Genomic DNA, 17,913 nt, shown 5'->3' with positions numbered 1-17,913 from the left:
ACTTATTGTTATTTACTGTGTATTGTTTTCTCCTGAAATCTTCCCTATTGTTGAGTCTGTTTATCTGTTGCTATTTCTTTTGTCGCGGTGTTTTGTTACAATTTTTGGTCCTAAGCATGTTATAAAAGTTTACCAAAAATACAATAGAAATATTTGTGTTAATCCTTTAACCATTCCATAAATTGAGTAAGGGCTCAAACCTCACTTGTTTGAAAAAAAGGGTGAAGATTGAAAACAATTGACAGTAAAAGAGAATTTATTTTATAAAAATCAAGTATCAATAGTAAGAGAATGATGAGCGTATTTTGAAGAATAAAAATGAGAAGCTAGATGTATTAGATGTAAAATTAGACATTAGTTAATAAACAGAGATACAAAACAAGCTTAGATTATAGTAATGATAATTTATAGGACAGATAAAAAATTATTCAAATAAATAAATTCGCAATAAAATCAAAAAAGATTAGGCGAATGATAAATAGACTTGATATTACTAGTACATTAAGGAAAAGTATATTTTTAAGGAAAAAAAAACAAAGTTTGTTACAGCAGTATCAATTGATAGAAAAGAGTGGAAAAGCTTTGAAAGATAAGAGAATGAAAAGTTAGTAAAATTTAAATCAAATGTTGGATATTAAATAGAAGAATCAGTGAAGAATTGGGAATCAGAAGAGCAAAATAAAAATAGGAGATGGGTGGTAGCTGAGAATGAAGAGAAGAGAAACCCCGTTGTGCGATGTTTCAGGTACATCCACAGCAGTTGACTCAACATACTGCGAATCAAAACAATACCGTCTACAATCACAAATTGTCGCGCCCCTTTCTTTTAGCCGTCTCGACTCTGACCCGCGGTGGTCAAAGGTTTACGATCCGTTTCCACAGGCCACCAGCTAGGTCATCATGAAAACCAAGCCAACGAGGAGGTAAGAAAATAGGACACTCGCAAGGAACCAGAGCTATACTGTTCTGATCAAGATAATTCAGATGATCTAACAGAACTACGGATGTAGTTAGTTACGCTCCTTCCAGGATGTTCCTTACGTGGACGTCAACCGAAGAGCACGCAACAAGGTCAGTGCCATTGCATGCTCTTAGGTATCAATCTTTGGCCTGCATTAAAATTTACAACACATTGTTGACAAAAAAATCGGCAGCGTGCTTTCCAATCAACGATAATAAAGAAAGGACAGATTTTATCACAACTGATAATTTGGAGAAAAAACATTAGCACTCAAACTCTCGATAAAAAAAGAAAAAACTTAACGGACATGCAACATGCTGGCATAGCATCCTGGTATTCAAACAAAGATTTTTTCAAATATTGCATTGTATTTAAAAGTGCAACAAGCGACGAATAACGGGTTGTCTTTTATGTTCTAATGCTTGAACATTAGGTCGTAAGAATATGCAAATTGTAAATAGGACAGAGACCTGCTAAAGATGCGTGAGTTTCCATTCTATATAATTAAAACACGTATTAAAATTCAAATCAATTGTTTTATCATAATTATTTAATTACTGAAATAAATATTTTCCAAATTATAATCGTGGGTAGGCCCTTTAGTTTATCAAACCGAGTTTATGTAAGTGTTCGTGTTGCCGCCGCACGCCGAAATTCGAGTTGTCCAAATTTCAACCAATCAGAGTGTGGGTCCAAAATAGGTTCAGCGATGTCTCCAAAATACATTCAGTAAGTCCAAAAAGCATCCAAAAAATGTTTTACTTGAAATGCTTATAACAATGAAATTGTCAAATTATTTTCAATTTTCAATACTACACATTGTTAAGCATAAATTAAGGCACAAACAATCCTGAAACGAGCCAAATTAGTTAGACCGTTCCTGAGAACCATACGAAATATGTTAACGCTTTGCATAGTAGGTCCAAAATAGGGCCATATACCCTATATTAAAAAATCATTAGTAGTTAAAAAGGAAAATAAATGTTTTTTTTTTGTTTTAAATTTTGAACTTTGAAATATTAATTGAGTGAAAATAAATGGATAAGCAATTTCTTCCGTTTTCTTTTTTATTATTACTCTTTTAAACATCTTCATCTAAGTAAATTCGGTTGTTAAATGAAAACTACGTCATAAATTATAAAGCCTAGAATGCGTTTTACGATGTCATGAAAAACTTTTTTATTAAAAAATAATAATATTAACATTCCTGTTCTACACACAATCTTCTTCCTGCTCTTCAACTGCCTCGTCCTCCCCTTCCCCATCCTCCTCCTCGTGACACAACTGATGCTTCCGCAGCAGTCCCTTCCGCGTGAAAGCCTTCTCACAGTGCGTACACTGAAACGGCTTCTGCCCGGTGTGCTGAATCATGTGGCGCTTCTTATCGGTCGGATACATGAAGCTCTTGTCGCACAGCTCGCACGAGTACGGCCGCTCCTGGGTGTGCGTCCGCATGTGCAGCCTCAGGTTCGCTTTGGCCTTAAACTTGGCCGCACAGAGCGAACACCGGAAGGGCGTTTCGTCGCTGTGCAGCAGGGTGTAATGCTGCTTGAGGTAACTCTTCCTGCTAAACCGATTCCCGCAGAGCGTGCACACGTGACTGGACAGTTCCGGCCGGTGCAGCTTCTCGTGCGACAGCAGGTTTGACCGCGAGCCGAAGCTCTTTGGACAGGCCTCGCACGCGAAGGGTTTCGCCTTTGTGTGACTTCTTTCGTGGTTGTTCATCGTTGTTTTATCGAGGAACCGTTTCCCGCAGATTGAGCATTGATGACGCTTTAATTGGTACGCACCTCTTCGGTGAACCTTAAGCCCACGTTCGGACATGTACCGGCGGAAGCAGATTCCACATTCGAACGGACGCTCCTCGTTGAAGGTTCGGTTTGATTCGTGCTTAACTTTGGAGTGTTTGAGCAGCAGCTCTTTTGTTTCGAAGCCCGTTTCGCACCCGCAACAGCGGAACATAAGCTCGAGGCTTTCCTCGCAGGTTGTGGGTTCTTCCTCCGGTTGTTCGGAAATTTCTTCTAATACTTCCTCTTCTACCACGTGCTGTTCGTCATCTAGTTCCAGTTCTATGTGAGAAGTGTCCAAGTCGTTTTCGTAGATTATTTTGTAAGTGATTGTCGGAGTTTCTTCTATGCTTTCTAGCATCGAAACCTCTTCCGTTGGTGATCTAAAAGCAGGATTAAAAAAAAGTCAGCGTATGAATTCGAAATAAAACGAAAACTTACTCATTTTTTGCACCTAAACTGAGTCTCAGCAGGGCATCCGACTCCAAGCATTTCTTCCTTAGTGAGAATGCCGACTTGAGATCGGCATAACAGTTGGAACATGCGATGTCTGGCAGGCCATCGTCTTGCACTGGCTGAAATTTTTAAAATGTTGAATAAATTATAGAATAATTTTTATTTCAGGTGAGCAAATCATATCGTTTTTGAAACTGGATTTTTTTACTATTTCAATAAAACTTAGACATGAATTTATTAGTTGATGTTTCTTTTAATTAGCATGGTAATAAAAATTATTAAATTTACCTTGAGTCCACACAGTGTCGTTATCATATCAGAGACCGGTTCAGTTCCAACAAATATATTCACACAATCAATAGAAACCGTTAAAGCACAAACACGACATGTCATTTTAATAAACGAAATTATATTTAAATAATTTAATATAAAATAACTTGAAACTTCACATCTTTTTTCAAATCTCTCACTAAAACCAGCTGATTTTTTGTTTTCTTTCTTGTTTACAAACAAGCTCCATTTTCCGCTTGTTCCTCTTTGATGCAACCCACCCTGTTTGAAAAATGTCGCACGTCGTACGAGTTGTCGCACGGTTTTGATTTTACCGTTTCGATAGGTCGAAAAGACGACAACGCACGACAAACACTCGACATGCGCGACATTGTTTTTTCCATCGATTTTCCTTAATTTCGACGTCACGATTTTCGTCGACGCAAACAGTTCGACAGTTCTCTTCAGTTGATCTTGTTTGGACTTGATTTCAACCGAATTGAACCAGTTGTCGTTGCTGTTGGGCTACTGGAGAATTTTGGTAAGTTGTGTTACTTTTCCGGAAAGTTTCGGCTGGAATGGCGAACGGCCAAATCATAGTCTTATGTTCTGGATTTCCAGATTTCGGTTTTCGTGACGGTGAAGGACGAAGACGGGACATATCGTTAATTCGGTGGGCCATGTCCATGGGCTATGCCGGAGGAAGGTATCGGAAGGAATCGGTCTGCGATTGAGAAAGCGGATTGGTGTTTTGCTTTCCGCGGAAGTTGCATTTCCAAAGGAGAAGGAGTGTCCGAGTGTTGAATGTGTCGGAAACAGAAGGAGGGAGACGGAACATTCAAGCTCGGGAGTAAATCACTGTTCCGCGTGAATAAAAAGATGGAGGAGGACGGAATAATAAACTCCCGCGACGTTTCAAAACAGCCAGAATTTGTTAATGGAACCGGTGAGTAGTGTTTTGGATGAGGTGTGTAGGGAGTGCGTTTGTATGACGCAAAACTAAACATAAACATAAAACCAATAATTCGACGAAGAAAAATATTCAAATTTGAAATTGTACAATTTTGAATTAAAGATTTTTTCATTTAATAATTCTTAAAATTTCAAAATTCTTAACATCTGAAATCCTAATTTCAAAAATTCTAAAAAGATTTAGTTTCTTTAAAATTTGGAGGTTAAATGATATATTTAAAATTTTAAAATCCAAAAATAAAAAAAAATATTACTCTTTCGTTCTGAAATAAAAAACTAAAAATTCTTAAAATTCCAAAATTCTTAAATTCTGAAATCCTAAATTAAAAAAATCGAGGATTCTAAAATTCCTAATACTATCAATCTAAAATTCCATAAATTTTTATTTTTAATTTAAAAAAAATCATAAAAATTTTAAGTTAAAAATTTCCAACATTCTTAATTTTTTTAATTTCCACAATTCCTTGCTTCATTATATTCTTCAAATTGCATAGTTTAAAAAACTTTAAGGTTTTATTATAAATATTATTTATAACTTTGATATTAACTTTGAAAAATATTTGCAATGGCATTTCGAAAATATTTTATTTTTGTCATTGGTTACATCAGAACCTCACTGCTACCCACAATAAAATCAAACATAACATGTTTAATTTTTTTTTTAAACCCAACAATTCTGATGAAAGTCAGCTTTTTAAATTTCAAAACATGAATCTTTCTTTCTCAAAATTTTGAAATGCAAAATATTTATAAAACACGTCATGTCTTAAAATTTTTAAATTCTTGAATCCTGCATTTTTTTTTAAATTATTTTATTCGTTCCAGTACTGTACAAACAGTTTCCAGAGTGCTTTTGCTGGACGTGGACTAGCAAGAGGAAAAGGACAATGAAAATGCGTTGGTGGTGTTGGACTTCTAGCGGAATCTCAACAGCGCCATTATCAAAACTCAGTCTTCTTCCTGGAGATACTTCCGGCCGAGAACATCCTCCGGGTGAAGGCGATCGAGGTGGACAAACTTCCCACGGGGCAGCACTCAAACATTGGAAGGGTAGACAAGCAGAACCTTTCCAAAAGTGGTTGGCCATCGTCGGACCAAAAGGAGTCGGTTTGTATTTCCTTCTTGTGCAACGGCCAATCCCGTCACTAAGCGAAATTAAGAAAAGTATGGCTGCAGTGATAGTGAATATTTCAAAACAAAGTGCCAGGAGAGTGCAAACTAATACAAATGAATAAAAATAATGAAAAACATAAACAAAGTGAATTTTATTTTGAAAATAACCTCAAAATACCGAAATGACAGCACACGACAAAGGCACGACATCCTAAATAACAAAACCGTGCGACGTCGGTCGAATGTCGTACGACAATGTCGAACAATTTCGATTATCGATCGTACGACAAATACGACATTTGGAGCCAAACATTTCAAAAGGGCACATAACTTTTGTAAACAACAGTGTATCCCTTTCACTCGAATGACAGTTTACATAAGGTGTGAAAGGGACACACTCTTGTCTAAAAAAGTTATGTGCCCTAATGAAATGGCAAGCACGATTTTGGTGCAAAAACGTCTGACATTCGTGCGAAAGTCGCGCGACATTGTCGTGCGACGTCGTACTAGAGAGCCTGGATCTTTTTAGAGAACGGACATCTCAAACCAAAAGTACCAATCGAAGCACGAGAACTGTCAAACGGAGGTACCAAACGAGCATAAGACAAAGGATTTTGCTCGATTGGTACCTCCGTTTGACAGTTCTCGTGCTTCGATTGGTACTTTTGGTTTGAGATGTCCGTTCTCTAATAAGATCCAGGCTCTCTACGTCGTACGATTGCACGGATGACAAACGACGGACGTCCGACGGACTTTTCAGTCAGGGCAGCTATAAACATAACCTTGCTTCAAGGTTGCCAAATTGACCATTAATTAAATCTGTCAAAGTTGTACGGGACCATCCATACACCACGTGGAAACTTAAGAGGGGGAGGGGTGGGAGGGGGTTCAGTTGTCCACGATCCATACAAAAATATTTCTATTGTAAGGATATTGTCCACAATGGGGGAGGAGGAGTTTCAAAAAAAGTGTCCAAGTGGTTTATGGATGGTCCCTACATTACATGATTGGATTTCTCGAGGGCCGGGACAGTGGTTAAAAATTAGGGGAAATATACCCATTTTAATCACTCTAAGCCGTTCGAACAATTCTCATCACTTTTGCCATTTTCCGCTATTAAATCAACGTTTTCAGATGTATCAACAATGGAGAGTTACTTGCTCACTTTTACTTCGACGGCAACATTTCAAAAAGCATCCTTTACATTTTGACGCTTTCTGGGTTATTGCATATTCTGAAAGTACCTAGGGTATTTTAACCATTAGTGGACCCCCTAGTAGAGCCGAAGCGCATTTTTCACAATTTTTCAATATTTTAAGCACTTTTTCATAGCCCTTTGTACAAAACAATGAAATCTGAAGTCTTTTAAACAATTTTGACTATTTGTTTCATCAGTTATTTATTTTTGAGCAGAAAAATAGCCATTTGAAAATAAAATGTTTTTGCCTGTTATGGACCCCCCTCGCTTCTACCATAAAAGCAAAGCTCTGCTTGAAAAATGGTAATTGAAACAATTGAAATGATTTTCAAAATTAGCAATCTAACCTCATTCTCGCGTTTTCAATCCGGATATCAGAATTTTCAATGAAAAAGGCATCTTAGCAAAAACATTAAAAAGTCAGTCGATAGAACTTTTTATTTCTTACCTCCTATTAAATTTATTTTATTCCAAAAGATCAATTTTCTTTTAAAAAACCTTAAAATAGTTTTCACTCCCCTTTGCACTTATCGCGCAAAAACGTAAACGTAACCTTGCACCAAAGTTCTCCTACTCGAATGTAGGTGGCGAATCGAGTTTTTAGCTTTGGTTTTGGTGGCCTATTAATAGAGTTATCTAAGCCCGAGCACACGCACACTAACACCCCGTTTGTTTTGCTGGTGGGTACAAAATTTAACCTCAATCTTTTTCGTGTACAAGCACACGTAAATAACTAAATTTCCTAGACTTCGTGTTTTTTTTTAACACGCTCAACAAAAGTATGCAAAAACCAAGGAAGAACCAAAATTCAAAAAGCGTTGCAGAGGTTTTAGGATTCAACGCAAATCTGCCATCACTGCAGCCCTGACGAGCAAAACTGACAGTTCACAGACGAGAAACGTCAACATTTATTTTCATCGCGTTTGTCTTCGTTCCGCAGTTGAGTTCGAATTTTCACGCGTCGCCAAGTTAATACTGGAATAATTTCGTGTAAAGTGCTTTAAAAATCAAACAAAAACTGTATGTGCGTGTCATAAAACGTTTAGAACATCACAGCCGGAAACTTACCAGCTTGTGCGTTGTTTGCTTGCGATTGACTTGTGGCAGGCACGCATTTGGCTCCAGTTTTCTGCTTGATAAACCGCCCATCAACCGAGACGGAAAAAAATCGATCGATATTTCGGGGTTGACCGGAAGTGCCTTCCTGAAGGAGTAGGAGCGTTTTCTAGATTTTCTACCCCCGGCCGATGTGAGCGCACACTCAAGATTTCTGTTCCCCTCTTCCTCCAGAATCAAACAACTTTACAGCTTGTAAAAATTGAGTGCGTTCCTCATTGGACGGGTTGGTAGAGAATCGTAAGCCACACACACACAGATCATCCGGAAACCGGTTCGGTCGCGATTTACAGTGTTTCACTGCGGTGGGATGGACCAGTCCGTGCCGCCACCGCCGGAAAGTCCGGACGTTCCGGCGCCTTTGCCGCCACCACCTCCGCCACTTCCGGACGCAAAGCGGGCTCCCCTGGTCGGGGAATGTCCGATGGCGAAGCGCCGCCGGATGAACGAGTTCTTCGAGGACGACGATGACAGTGACGACGCGGCCGTTGAGGCCAACGGGAAGGGTGAGGACGATGACGAATCGGCCGCGGATGGGGTCGACCGACCGGTCACCGAGAATCTGCGACAGTTTCAGGTGCTGGACGAGGTACAGGGTGACAATTCGGACGAAGAGGACGCCGGTGGTGAAATAGGTACTGAAAGCGCTTCTTATTGAAATTGCCACAACATTCAAACTCTTTTCCTTCGAATATTTTAAAGATTCCCAGCGCGGCGCGGAAGACGGCGACGAGTACGAGCACAGCTCCGACGAGGGCTCCGAGGACATGAACGTGGACGATCTGGACAGCCTGCTGGAGGAGAACCTCCCGGAGGGTATGAAGTCGTCCGGCCCGAAGGGGAAAGCGTACGAGGAGCGCTTCAAGGAGGTGCTGGAGGAAAAGGGCCGCAACCACTTTGAGGTGCTGCCCGAGGGTTGGGTCCAGGCGACGCACGTGAGCGGGATGCCGCTGTTTTTGCACACGGCGTCGCGCGTTTGTACCGCGTCGCGGCCGTACTTTCTGGGGCCCGGATCCGTGAGGGTAAGATGGAGGGAAGCTGTGAGATTTCAGGGTGGCTACTCGACTGCATACCAGAATTTCTATTAAGAAAAAAATGTCTTTAAAAAACAATGAATGATGTAAAAGTCTGGATTCCCAAACTCGTTTGTACTCGGTTGGAAATTATCTGCAATTTTTTGAATAATTTCGTAATATTTCTTTCAACTTTCAATTGCATTCGAATTTTTTAAAGCACTTAACAACATATTTAAGGTTCCTTCCACTCTCAATTGTGGATGTGTTGATTTGAATTTTGAATCAATTCATTGGAAACTTTTCTCCAACACTAGGAAAGATTTCAGAAGAAAACAATAACAGTTAGATTTTGAATTCAATTTTGAATCGTACTGACTCAGAGCAAGGGTGAGATGTAGGTTTAAGGGCAGTGCATGTTTGTCGGAAACCTGGAACATTGAAAATTGCGAATTGTGAAAACACCAAAAACATCTTTGTAATATCAAATGTTAACCAACTGAAAAAATGCACTCTCTGCGTTTAAAATCATGTTCAACATGTTAGAATTGAAATGTTATAAGTTTTATTGTTATATGAAAGTATTAAAATGTTAAAAAATTCAGATATTAAAAAAATTAAATAATGAAATATTAAAATATTAAAATATTAAAATATTAAAATGTTAAAATATTAAAATATTAAAATATTAACTCCACTATAGGAAAGGGGTCCACTAATGGATAACGTACCCTACCTCTCCACCAAAAAATGAGCATAAGTCGAATGTAGATTATTCAAGTGGACAAATATTGTTTAAAGTCACTTCTACCATAAAAGCAAAGCTCTGCTTGAAAAATGGTAATTGAAACAATTGAAATGATTTTCAAAATTAGCAACCTAGCCTCATTCTCGCGTTTTCAATCCGGATATCAGAATTTTCAATGAAAAAGGCAACTTAGCAAAAACATTAAAAAGTCAGTCGATAGAACTTTTTATTTCTTACCTCCTATTAAATTTATTTTATTCCAAAAGATCAATTTTCTTTAAAAAAAACTTAAAATAGTTTTCACTCCCCTTTGCACTTATCGCGCAAAAACGTAAACGTAACCTTGCACCAAAGTTCTCCTACTCGAATGTAGGTGGCGAAAAATATTAAAATATTAAAATATTAAAATATTAAAATATTAAAATATTAAAATATTAAAATATTAAAATATTAAAATATTAAAATATTAAAATATTAAAATATTAAAATATTAAAATATTAAAATATTAAAATATTAAAATATTAAAATATTAAAATATTAAAATATTAAAATATTAAAATATTAAAATATTAAAATATTAAAATATTAAAATATTAAAATATTAAAATATTAAAATATTAAAATATTAAAATATTAAAATATTAAAATATTAAAATATTAAAATATTAAAATATTAAAATATTAAAATTTTAAAATTTTAAAATTTTAAAATTTTAAAATATTAAAATATTAAAATATTAAAATATTACAATATTACAATATTAAAATATTAAAATATTAAAATATTAAGATATTAAATTATTAAAATATTAAAATGTTAAAATATTAAAATATTTAAATATTTAAATTTTGAAATATTTAAATATTTAAATTTTGAAATATTTTATTATTTAAATATTAAAATATTAAAATATTAAAATATCAAAATATTAAAATATTAAAATATAAAAATATAAAAATATTAAAATATTAAAATATTGAAATATTTAAATATTGAAATATTAAAATATTAAAATATTAAAATATTAAAATATTAAAATATTAAAATATTAAAATATTAAAATTTAAAAATTTTAAAATGTTAAAATATTGAAATATTAAATTATCGAAATATCAAAATATTAAAATATAAAAATTTTAGAATTTTAAAATGTTAAATAATTTAAATATTAAAATATCAAAATATTATTGCGCAATTCCCACTAACTTGGACTTCGCACTAAATTATTGCTATCGATCGCACTATTGCGACTTGTCAAACTGCCTTGGAAAATTTTAAATTTCCTGAAAAATGATCAAAGCGAGCTGATGTTTTCTAGCTGTCAATCGCAGTTTTAAAGTGCGAATGTCCAGTTTGGTGGAAAATGCGACTGGAAAAGTAAATAAACAACTACTGGTTGCCTAGTTTTTCCAATTCTTGTTGCCACAAGTGCGAGAGAAAAGTGCGGGTCAAATCCAAGTTACAGTGCAAGGATCAATAAAATATTAAAATATTTAAATATTCAAATATTGAAATATTCCAATATTCAAATATTCTTATATTCATTTATTCATATATTCAAATATTCAAATAATCATAACTTCAAATAATCAAATATTACAAAATATTTTTTTTTAATATTTCAATATTTAAATATTTCAAAATTTTAATATTTAAATATTCAAATATTTAATTGTTAAAATATGTACCAAAACATTAAAAATTAATTAAAAAATAGAAATAATAAAATATCAAAACTTAAAAATATTAAAATGTTTGACATTAAAATTATAAGATATTACAGTATAAAATAGTGAAAAACTATATTATTTAAATTTTTAAATTTAAAAGTACAAAAACATGTTTTTTTACCAATTCAAAGATTTTTTATAGAAAAGTTACTTCAAAATTTGTTACCTGAAGAAAGTTGGACGTAGAATCTATCGTCATTTAAAAATATTTTTATTTTTAGTTTATTTAGCAAACATGTAGTCTAATTTTCACATTGAGTCAAAATTTTAACACAGGTTTCGACCGTATTCCGTAGTCCGAAGATTTGTTTTCAATAGGTTTTTTTAATCTATAATTACTGTCAATTTGACCAATGAAGTCCAAAATCAATCATAAAAAAGGCTCCAATGTTGGGTTTTCAGAGCTCGAAAATAGCTTTAAACAACACTTCTTTCCAAAGCTCCAACAACCCTGATTTTCTAAATTAGGCGAAGGTTGCGAGATTAAATTTTTAAAAGACACTATAGTTGTTTTGAGGATTGATTTTTTAAACACCATTGTCGTGAACCACTCATATTTTCATCCAAAAATAAGAGATTTTGAATAAAATCTTTTCATATGTATAAATGTTAAGGTTTTTATTGTTTTCATTAGTACACTTATCAATATATCTTGTCAAACTTTAAACCTAAATTTGGAATTTACAAAATATTGTTTTCGAATAGAATGGAAGAGATTTAAGAAATCTCAACACATAAAATTCAAGATTAAGTCGCCACCCTGTCCCTCACTCCGACCATCCGCTAACCATTCTCTCTTGCAGAAACACGAAATCCCGCTCAGCGCCATCCCGTGCCTCAACTACCGGAAAGCGCTCGAAAAGGAGGACGAACTGCGCAAGGAAATCGAAGCGAACGCCGCGGCCGCCGAAGCCGAAGCCCAGTCTCGCAGCAATGCCGCCGCCGGCGCTGGCCAGGAAAAGCAAATGCACAATCCTCAGCTGAGCAAAATGATCGCCAGCGCAACGACGCAAGCGGAAGCGCAAGCAAACGCCAAAATGCTGCCACTGAAGGTCACTGCCAAAATCGAAACGGTGGACGAGAATCTGAAGGCACAGTCGTTGACGGCCGACGCCTTCCAGCAGTACTGCAAGAAGCTGTTCCGGTTCAAGACGATCCGTGTGATGCGGTTTAAATCGTGGGCCGCCCGGCGGAAGCTCACCAAACATCGGAAGCACCTGAAGAACCTTCAGCGACCAACACTGCCGGACGGGACGAAGCTGATTACGTTTCCGGTGTTGCACACAGAGGGCGAAAAAGGCCACGCCCACGCTCGGCCAAAGAAAGAGTGGATCATGAACCCGAACGGCAAAAGTTACGTGTGCATTCTGCACGAGTACGTTCAACACGCGCTGCGCAAGCAACCCAGCTACGAGTTCAAAGAGCTGGAGAATGCCGCCACCCCGTACTCGGCCACGGTTTCGATCAACGAGCTCAAGTACGGCACCGGTTACGGAACGAGCAAAAAGCAAGCCAAAAGCGAAGCCGCTCGGGAAACGCTAGAGATCCTGATCCCCGACATGAAGGACAAAATCACCAGCAAAGACGGCAAAAAGGACGGGCAAAACGGAACCGGGGCCACCTCGTCGGAACAGCAGACGGCGGATGCCGGAAATCGGCGCAATTTGTCCGTGTTTGACGAAATCATGATTGAAGATCCGCGGGTGGCGGAGTTTTGTGCCAAAACGACGGAACCCTCGCCGCACACGATACTGCAGACGTGTCTACAGCGAAACTTTGGGCTTGGCGATGTGCAGATTCAGTACGACGTGAAGACGGGCAAGCACCGGAAGAACGAGTTTACGATGACGGTGGGGAAGCACACGGCGACGGTGGTGTGCAAGAATAAGCGGGACGGAAAGCAGCAGGCGGCGCAGAAGATTTTGCAGGTAGGTGCACTGTACTAAGCTTACTATAGACATTTTCAGTACTCATGATCTATGCACACCAATTTGGTGAAGCCGTAAAACCCAGAGTGCAGAGAGCTCCAGATGCGAGCCGATTTTCGGGGATCCAGGAATTGGAAACTCGGAACGTGGAACTGCAGGTCTCTCAATTTCGATGGGAGCGACCGCATTCTTTACAACGAATTGCGGGTCCGCGGTCTCGAAGTCGTGGCGCTGCAGGAGGTACGCTGGAAGGGGAAGGACCACCGAGAGGTTTAGAATCAAAGGCCGATTCTTCACATGGAATAGCTGTATCGCTTCAATGAAGCGCGTAAGTTCTACAAGAAACTCGGTAAATCCCGAAAAGTCTTCATGCTGCGGGCCGAAATGTGCAGGGATAAGAACGGTGGCATTGATGAAAACTATCGAGCTATCACTATGCTCAACGCGGCCTACAAGGTGCTGTCTCAGATGATCTTATGTCGTCTGTCGGAGCGAGCAAAGGATTTCGTTTGGACGTACCAAGCCGGTTCTGTGGAGGGCAAGTCGATGACGGACCAAATCCTTTAAAAATGTCGCGAGTACCAGATCCCGACGCACCACCTGTTCGTCGATTTCAAAGCCGCGTACCCCTCTGTCGATCGTGAAGAGCTATGGGAGATCATGTACGAGAACGGCTTACCCGGGAAGCTTATCAGAATGCACAGTGTTCGGAATGGCAAAATTAAGTGGAATAAATTGATAACTCCTTTATTTGACGTCCTAGCGAAATGGTGTCTTCGGAAGAGTTGTTGTACTTGATAAGAGCTATCTTTTGAAGTTATTGACATACAGGGTGACGACCTTCCAGGGTGTCAACCAAAAACTAACTTTGTTGGATGACGTTGTAGGGCTTTGGTGTCTTCGGCAAAGTTGTAGAGGAGAAAATTTCATGAAAGTTTATCGAAGGCGCCAAATTTGTAGCTCTTAATCTACTCGAGATATACGCCATTTTTGCAAAAATGGTCCGCGGCCTACTATGTTCTGAAGAGTTGTTTATGAAATAAAATTACACATCTTTGCCGAAGACAGCAAAATGTTTTGAGCCTTTATTGAGGAGTTATAACAATTTTTAGGTGATTTTGAGCCTATTTTCAAGTTGCTATGTTTTCAAAATGGCGCATTTTGGCGCAAAACCGAACAATGCACCTGAAAGCACTCACTTTCAACTACATTTCCTGAAAATATCTCCGTGTCTATCGGTGTCTATTTTTAGATAACTCAATTTTAGTTTGACTGTTTTTAATCAATTTATTTATAATTTTTAAGCGGAATCTTATTGAAAACGTGGTAATAATCGGTAAATTGAAGGGTAAATTGATCGATTATTATGGAAAATACATTATTTATGCTTTAATTATGACACACATTCTAAAATTATGAATAAAAACATATATAGCCCAAAAATAATGCAGGTTAAAATTTTAAGTAATTGTTCGTATTTTAAATTAAGTATTTCTTTTTATACTTGGTCAATTCAGAAAGGTTGTCGTATTTTTTCATAGACATAGTTTTTTCCATAATAATCGATCAATTTACCCTTCAATTTACCGATTATTACCACGTTTTCAATAAGATTCCGCTTAAAAATTATAAATAAATTGATTAAAAACAGTCAAACTAAAATTGAGTTATCTAAAAATAGACACCGATAGACACGGAGATATTTTCAGGAAATGTAGTTGAAAGTGAGTACTTTCAGGTGCATTGTTCGGTTTTGCGCCAAAATGCGCCATTTTGAAAACATAGCAACTTGAAAATAGGCTCAAAATCACCTAAAAATTGTTATAACTCCTCAATAAAGGCTCAAAACATTTTGCTGTCTTCGGCAAAGATGTGTAATTTTATTTCATAAACAACTCTTCAGAACATAGTAGGCCGCTAAAATGCTAACATTTTGAGTTATCACCAAAAAAGTGCTTTTTTGGACCATTTTTGCAAAAATGGCGTATATCTCGACTAGATTAAGAGCTACAAATTTGGCGCCTTCGACAAACTTTCATGAAATTTTCTCCTCTACAACTTTGCCGAAGACACCAAAGCCCTACAACGTCATCCAACAAAGTTAGTTTTTGGTTGACACCCTGGAAGGTCGTCACCCTGTATGTCAATAACTTCAAAAGATAGCCCTTATCAAGTACAACAACTCTTCGGAAAACACCATTTCGCTAGGACGTCAAATAAAGGAGTTATCAATTTATTCCACTTAATTTTGCCATTCCGAACACTGTGGAATGGTGAAATCAACGATTGGCGGAGCACGGTGCAACGTGAAGATCTCGGGTGCAATGTCTGACCCGATCGAATCGCGCAAGGGACTGTGACAAAGCGATGGTATCTCCGGCCTCTTTTTCAACATTGGGATTAAAGGTGTTATGAGGCGAGCGGGCTAGTCAGTTCATCTGCTATGTCGGGATTCTGAGTCCCTTAGGGCTCGCATAGGACTGAGCGTGACGATCGACGGCGACGAGTTCGATGTTGTGGAGGAGTATGTGTGCCTCAGATCGTTGGTGACGTCGGACAACAACTACAGCAGGGAAAATTCGGAGTCGTGCGAGTGCTTATGACGTTCTTTGCGGCGTACGTGAAAACAATGTATGGAGGAGAAGGATGAACCACGAGACAAGTATTCAGAAGGTCGTCAAGGCTGGAAGAATCCCGTGAGCCGGACTCGTCACAAGAATGGCGGACGCGCTGGATGCGCGCCAACCGTACCAGACAATCAATCCGGTGGAGTTTGAGTTAAATCCAGAGCCGGTGTTAGATGGTAGCGCAGCTGGAGATATGAACCGGAGATTGTCCGAGCAGTAAAAGTAAAGTAAGTAAGCTCGGTGGCGCGGAAGGAAAACGGAACACGCTGTTGCCTGTTGCCCCCCCTCATCAGTGAAGTACGAGCCCAAAACGCCGTCGAACGCTACCAAGAAGTGAGGGTTAACCTAGTGTCTAATGGCGTCAAGTACCTGGATACTGCTCTAGACAAGAAGCTGACTTCTGTCAAGCACACCAAGAAAGCTACGACCGAGTCAGACAAGATCACCAGGATGGTCTACTATCTCGTCTACCAGTGATCCCACTTGGACATCAACTCAAAGCTGCTGCTCTACAAGATGGTGTTTAAGCCGGCCATGATCTACCGCTACTCAGAGTAACACGATTGCGCCGTTTTTCTTCGGAAGAACCACCTCAGTCAACCCTCTTTTGCAGCGGATGTGCTGTTGAACTTTGATATTGGATGAAGAAAATTTTCTATGCAGATAGGACCTTTTGAAAATTTAATCTAGATTCATACTTAGGTGCAGCCTAACGTTCATCACGGGCCATACTCATTGCACTAAACCCGCTGCCTTTCCCGTTCCAGATCCTCCACCCGCACATCAAAACGTGGGGCTCGCTGCTGCGGCTGTACGGCAACCAGTCGATCAAGTCGTACAAGGAGAAAAAGCAAGAGGAGCAGGAAATCACCGTCCTCCAGAGCAAAGCGGCCATCAACCAGCCCAACTACGCGATCCTGCACAAGCTGAAGCTCGAGATGTCCAAGCTGGAGGAGCGCCAGAAGAACGTGCGCGTCATCGGGACATTCGTGCCGGACGTCGAACTGCCAACCGCATCCGGGTCCAACCTGAAGAATGTGGACCTGTAAGATCTCCTGTGGAGACGGATACCCATTTTGACTTGTTTCTGTACTTTTAGCCTTACCTTAACACTTTTACTTATTTAGCCTAGTTACTATAATAAATAATTCGGACATGTTCGCAATAAACGAAAGCCATCTTCATTACGCAAACATGGTTGGTTTTATTCTTTTTTTTTTTCTTTATTGTAATAATTGTCACGTTTATCCAGTGTTTTTAGTTACAGTTACAGGGATGCTCTGGAGAAATAAAAATATAGAAACGTGTGAGTGTGTGTTCTGTGTGTGTACCCTTAAACGTCTATATCTTACTGACGATAGTTGAATGTGTTGTGATTTGTTCTTTTTTCTTTTGCACGCCTATTCAATGTCAAGCTAATTGTTAGCTTTAGTACTTTTTTTTAAGTGTGCATTCTGCTGCCGCGCTGCGTTTTGCTTCATTTTTCATTATCACAATTAAGTATAGTTTGTTTGGTTCCACTATGTACAGTTGCGTTTTTTTTGTTTGGTGGTGATTATTATTTTTGATCTATTAAAATTTTCTCATCTAAACGGCTAATATTTTTTGGCGCAAAAAAGATAAGGTTTTTTCTACCTCGTAACGATTGAATCCTTTACACTAGATAACTGGGTCGAAAGTATCAAAAGCAATTGCAAACACTTACGAATTTAGCAATTTTGAATAACAGCACAGTTCTCTAAATTTTAAGATTGTTTTGACGAAATTACGTTTTATGTTGTTCAAAGAAGCCAGTTTTCATATATTTCTGTCCAGGGAAATTGATTATGTAAATGTTCAAAACTCTGTTCCTGAAAAAACTTATTATCTCATTGATGTTTGTTTTTCCGAGCGCCTACCCATGGCTGCATTCAAATGATTGCTGTCATCACGCAGCACCGCACAAGAAAGAAAGAGGGAAAACAGAATGAGAGTGAGAAAGAGCGTGTATCT

General features: G+C 38.0%; 2 protein-coding genes and 1 long non-coding RNA gene across 11 annotated transcripts; 2 read left to right on the top strand and 1 right to left on the bottom strand.

The window, feature by feature from the left end:
* Window positions 1–2,115: 2,115 nt before the first annotated feature.
* Window positions 2,116–3,701, bottom strand: LOC6050763 (zinc finger protein OZF). The gene is made up of 3 exons (XM_001867285.2): window positions 3,493–3,701; window positions 3,190–3,323; window positions 2,116–3,131 (listed from the first exon to the last, which is right to left on the bottom strand). Exons 1-3 carry the CDS (start codon window positions 3,595–3,597, stop codon window positions 2,174–2,176), a joined length of 1,197 nt encoding a protein of 398 aa, XP_001867320.2. The 5' UTR covers window positions 3,598–3,701; the 3' UTR covers window positions 2,116–2,173.
* A 134-nt stretch (window positions 3,702–3,835) lies between these two features.
* On the top strand, window positions 3,836–5,636 carry LOC119770568. Its single transcript, XR_005278895.1, has 3 exons — window positions 3,836–4,015; window positions 4,096–4,420; window positions 5,272–5,636. It is a non-coding gene; the product is annotated as an uncharacterized LOC119770568 (long non-coding RNA).
* Window positions 5,637–7,652: 2,016 nt separating this feature from the next.
* Window positions 7,653–17,114, top strand: LOC6050764 (microprocessor complex subunit DGCR8). Of its 9 annotated transcripts, none has more exons than XM_038261914.1 (5): window positions 7,653–7,747; window positions 8,048–8,508; window positions 8,576–8,895; window positions 12,170–13,294; window positions 16,689–17,114. In XM_038261914.1, exons 2-5 carry the CDS (start codon window positions 8,184–8,186, stop codon window positions 16,968–16,970), a joined length of 2,052 nt encoding a protein of 683 aa, XP_038117842.1. In that variant the 5' UTR covers window positions 7,653–7,747; window positions 8,048–8,183; the 3' UTR covers window positions 16,971–17,114. The 9 variants fall into 9 exon arrangements, with proteins under 9 accessions (XP_038117842.1, XP_038117840.1, XP_038117841.1 ...); XM_038261912.1 differs by having other exon boundaries at window positions 7,664–7,777; XM_038261913.1 differs by having other exon boundaries at window positions 7,665–7,781.
* Window positions 17,115–17,913: the final 799 nt, after the last annotated feature.

Source organism: Culex quinquefasciatus, chromosome 3 (assembly GCF_015732765.1).
Source record: "Culex quinquefasciatus strain JHB chromosome 3, VPISU_Cqui_1.0_pri_paternal, whole genome shotgun sequence".
Classification (NCBI taxonomy): Eukaryota; Metazoa; Arthropoda; class Insecta; order Diptera; family Culicidae; genus Culex; species Culex quinquefasciatus.
The sequence above is the reverse complement of the archived record's forward strand: the minus strand, read 5'-3'. Positions and strand labels throughout refer to the sequence as shown.

Excerpts from the sequence above, each read along its gene's own strand:
- LOC6050764 (XM_038261910.1), top strand. Across the intron at positions 8,509-8,575 it reads GGACGCCGGTGGTGAAATAG|ATTCCCAGCGCGGCGCGGAA; the intron begins GTACTGAAAGCG and ends AATATTTTAAAG. Across the intron at positions 8,896-12,169 it reads TGGGGCCCGGATCCGTGAGG|AAACACGAAATCCCGCTCAG; the intron begins GTAAGATGGAGG and ends TCTCTCTTGCAG.
- LOC6050763 (XM_001867285.2), bottom strand. The coding sequence starts at position 3,597 with ATGACATGTCGTGTTTGTGCTTTAACGGTTTCTATTGATTGTGTGAAT. Across the intron at positions 3,324-3,492 it reads CGACACTGTGTGGACTCAAG|CCAGTGCAAGACGATGGCCT; the intron begins GTAAATTTAATA and ends TAAAAATTTCAG. Across the intron at positions 3,132-3,189 it reads AGTTTAGGTGCAAAAAATGA|ATCACCAACGGAAGAGGTTT; the intron begins GTAAGTTTTCGT and ends TCCTGCTTTTAG.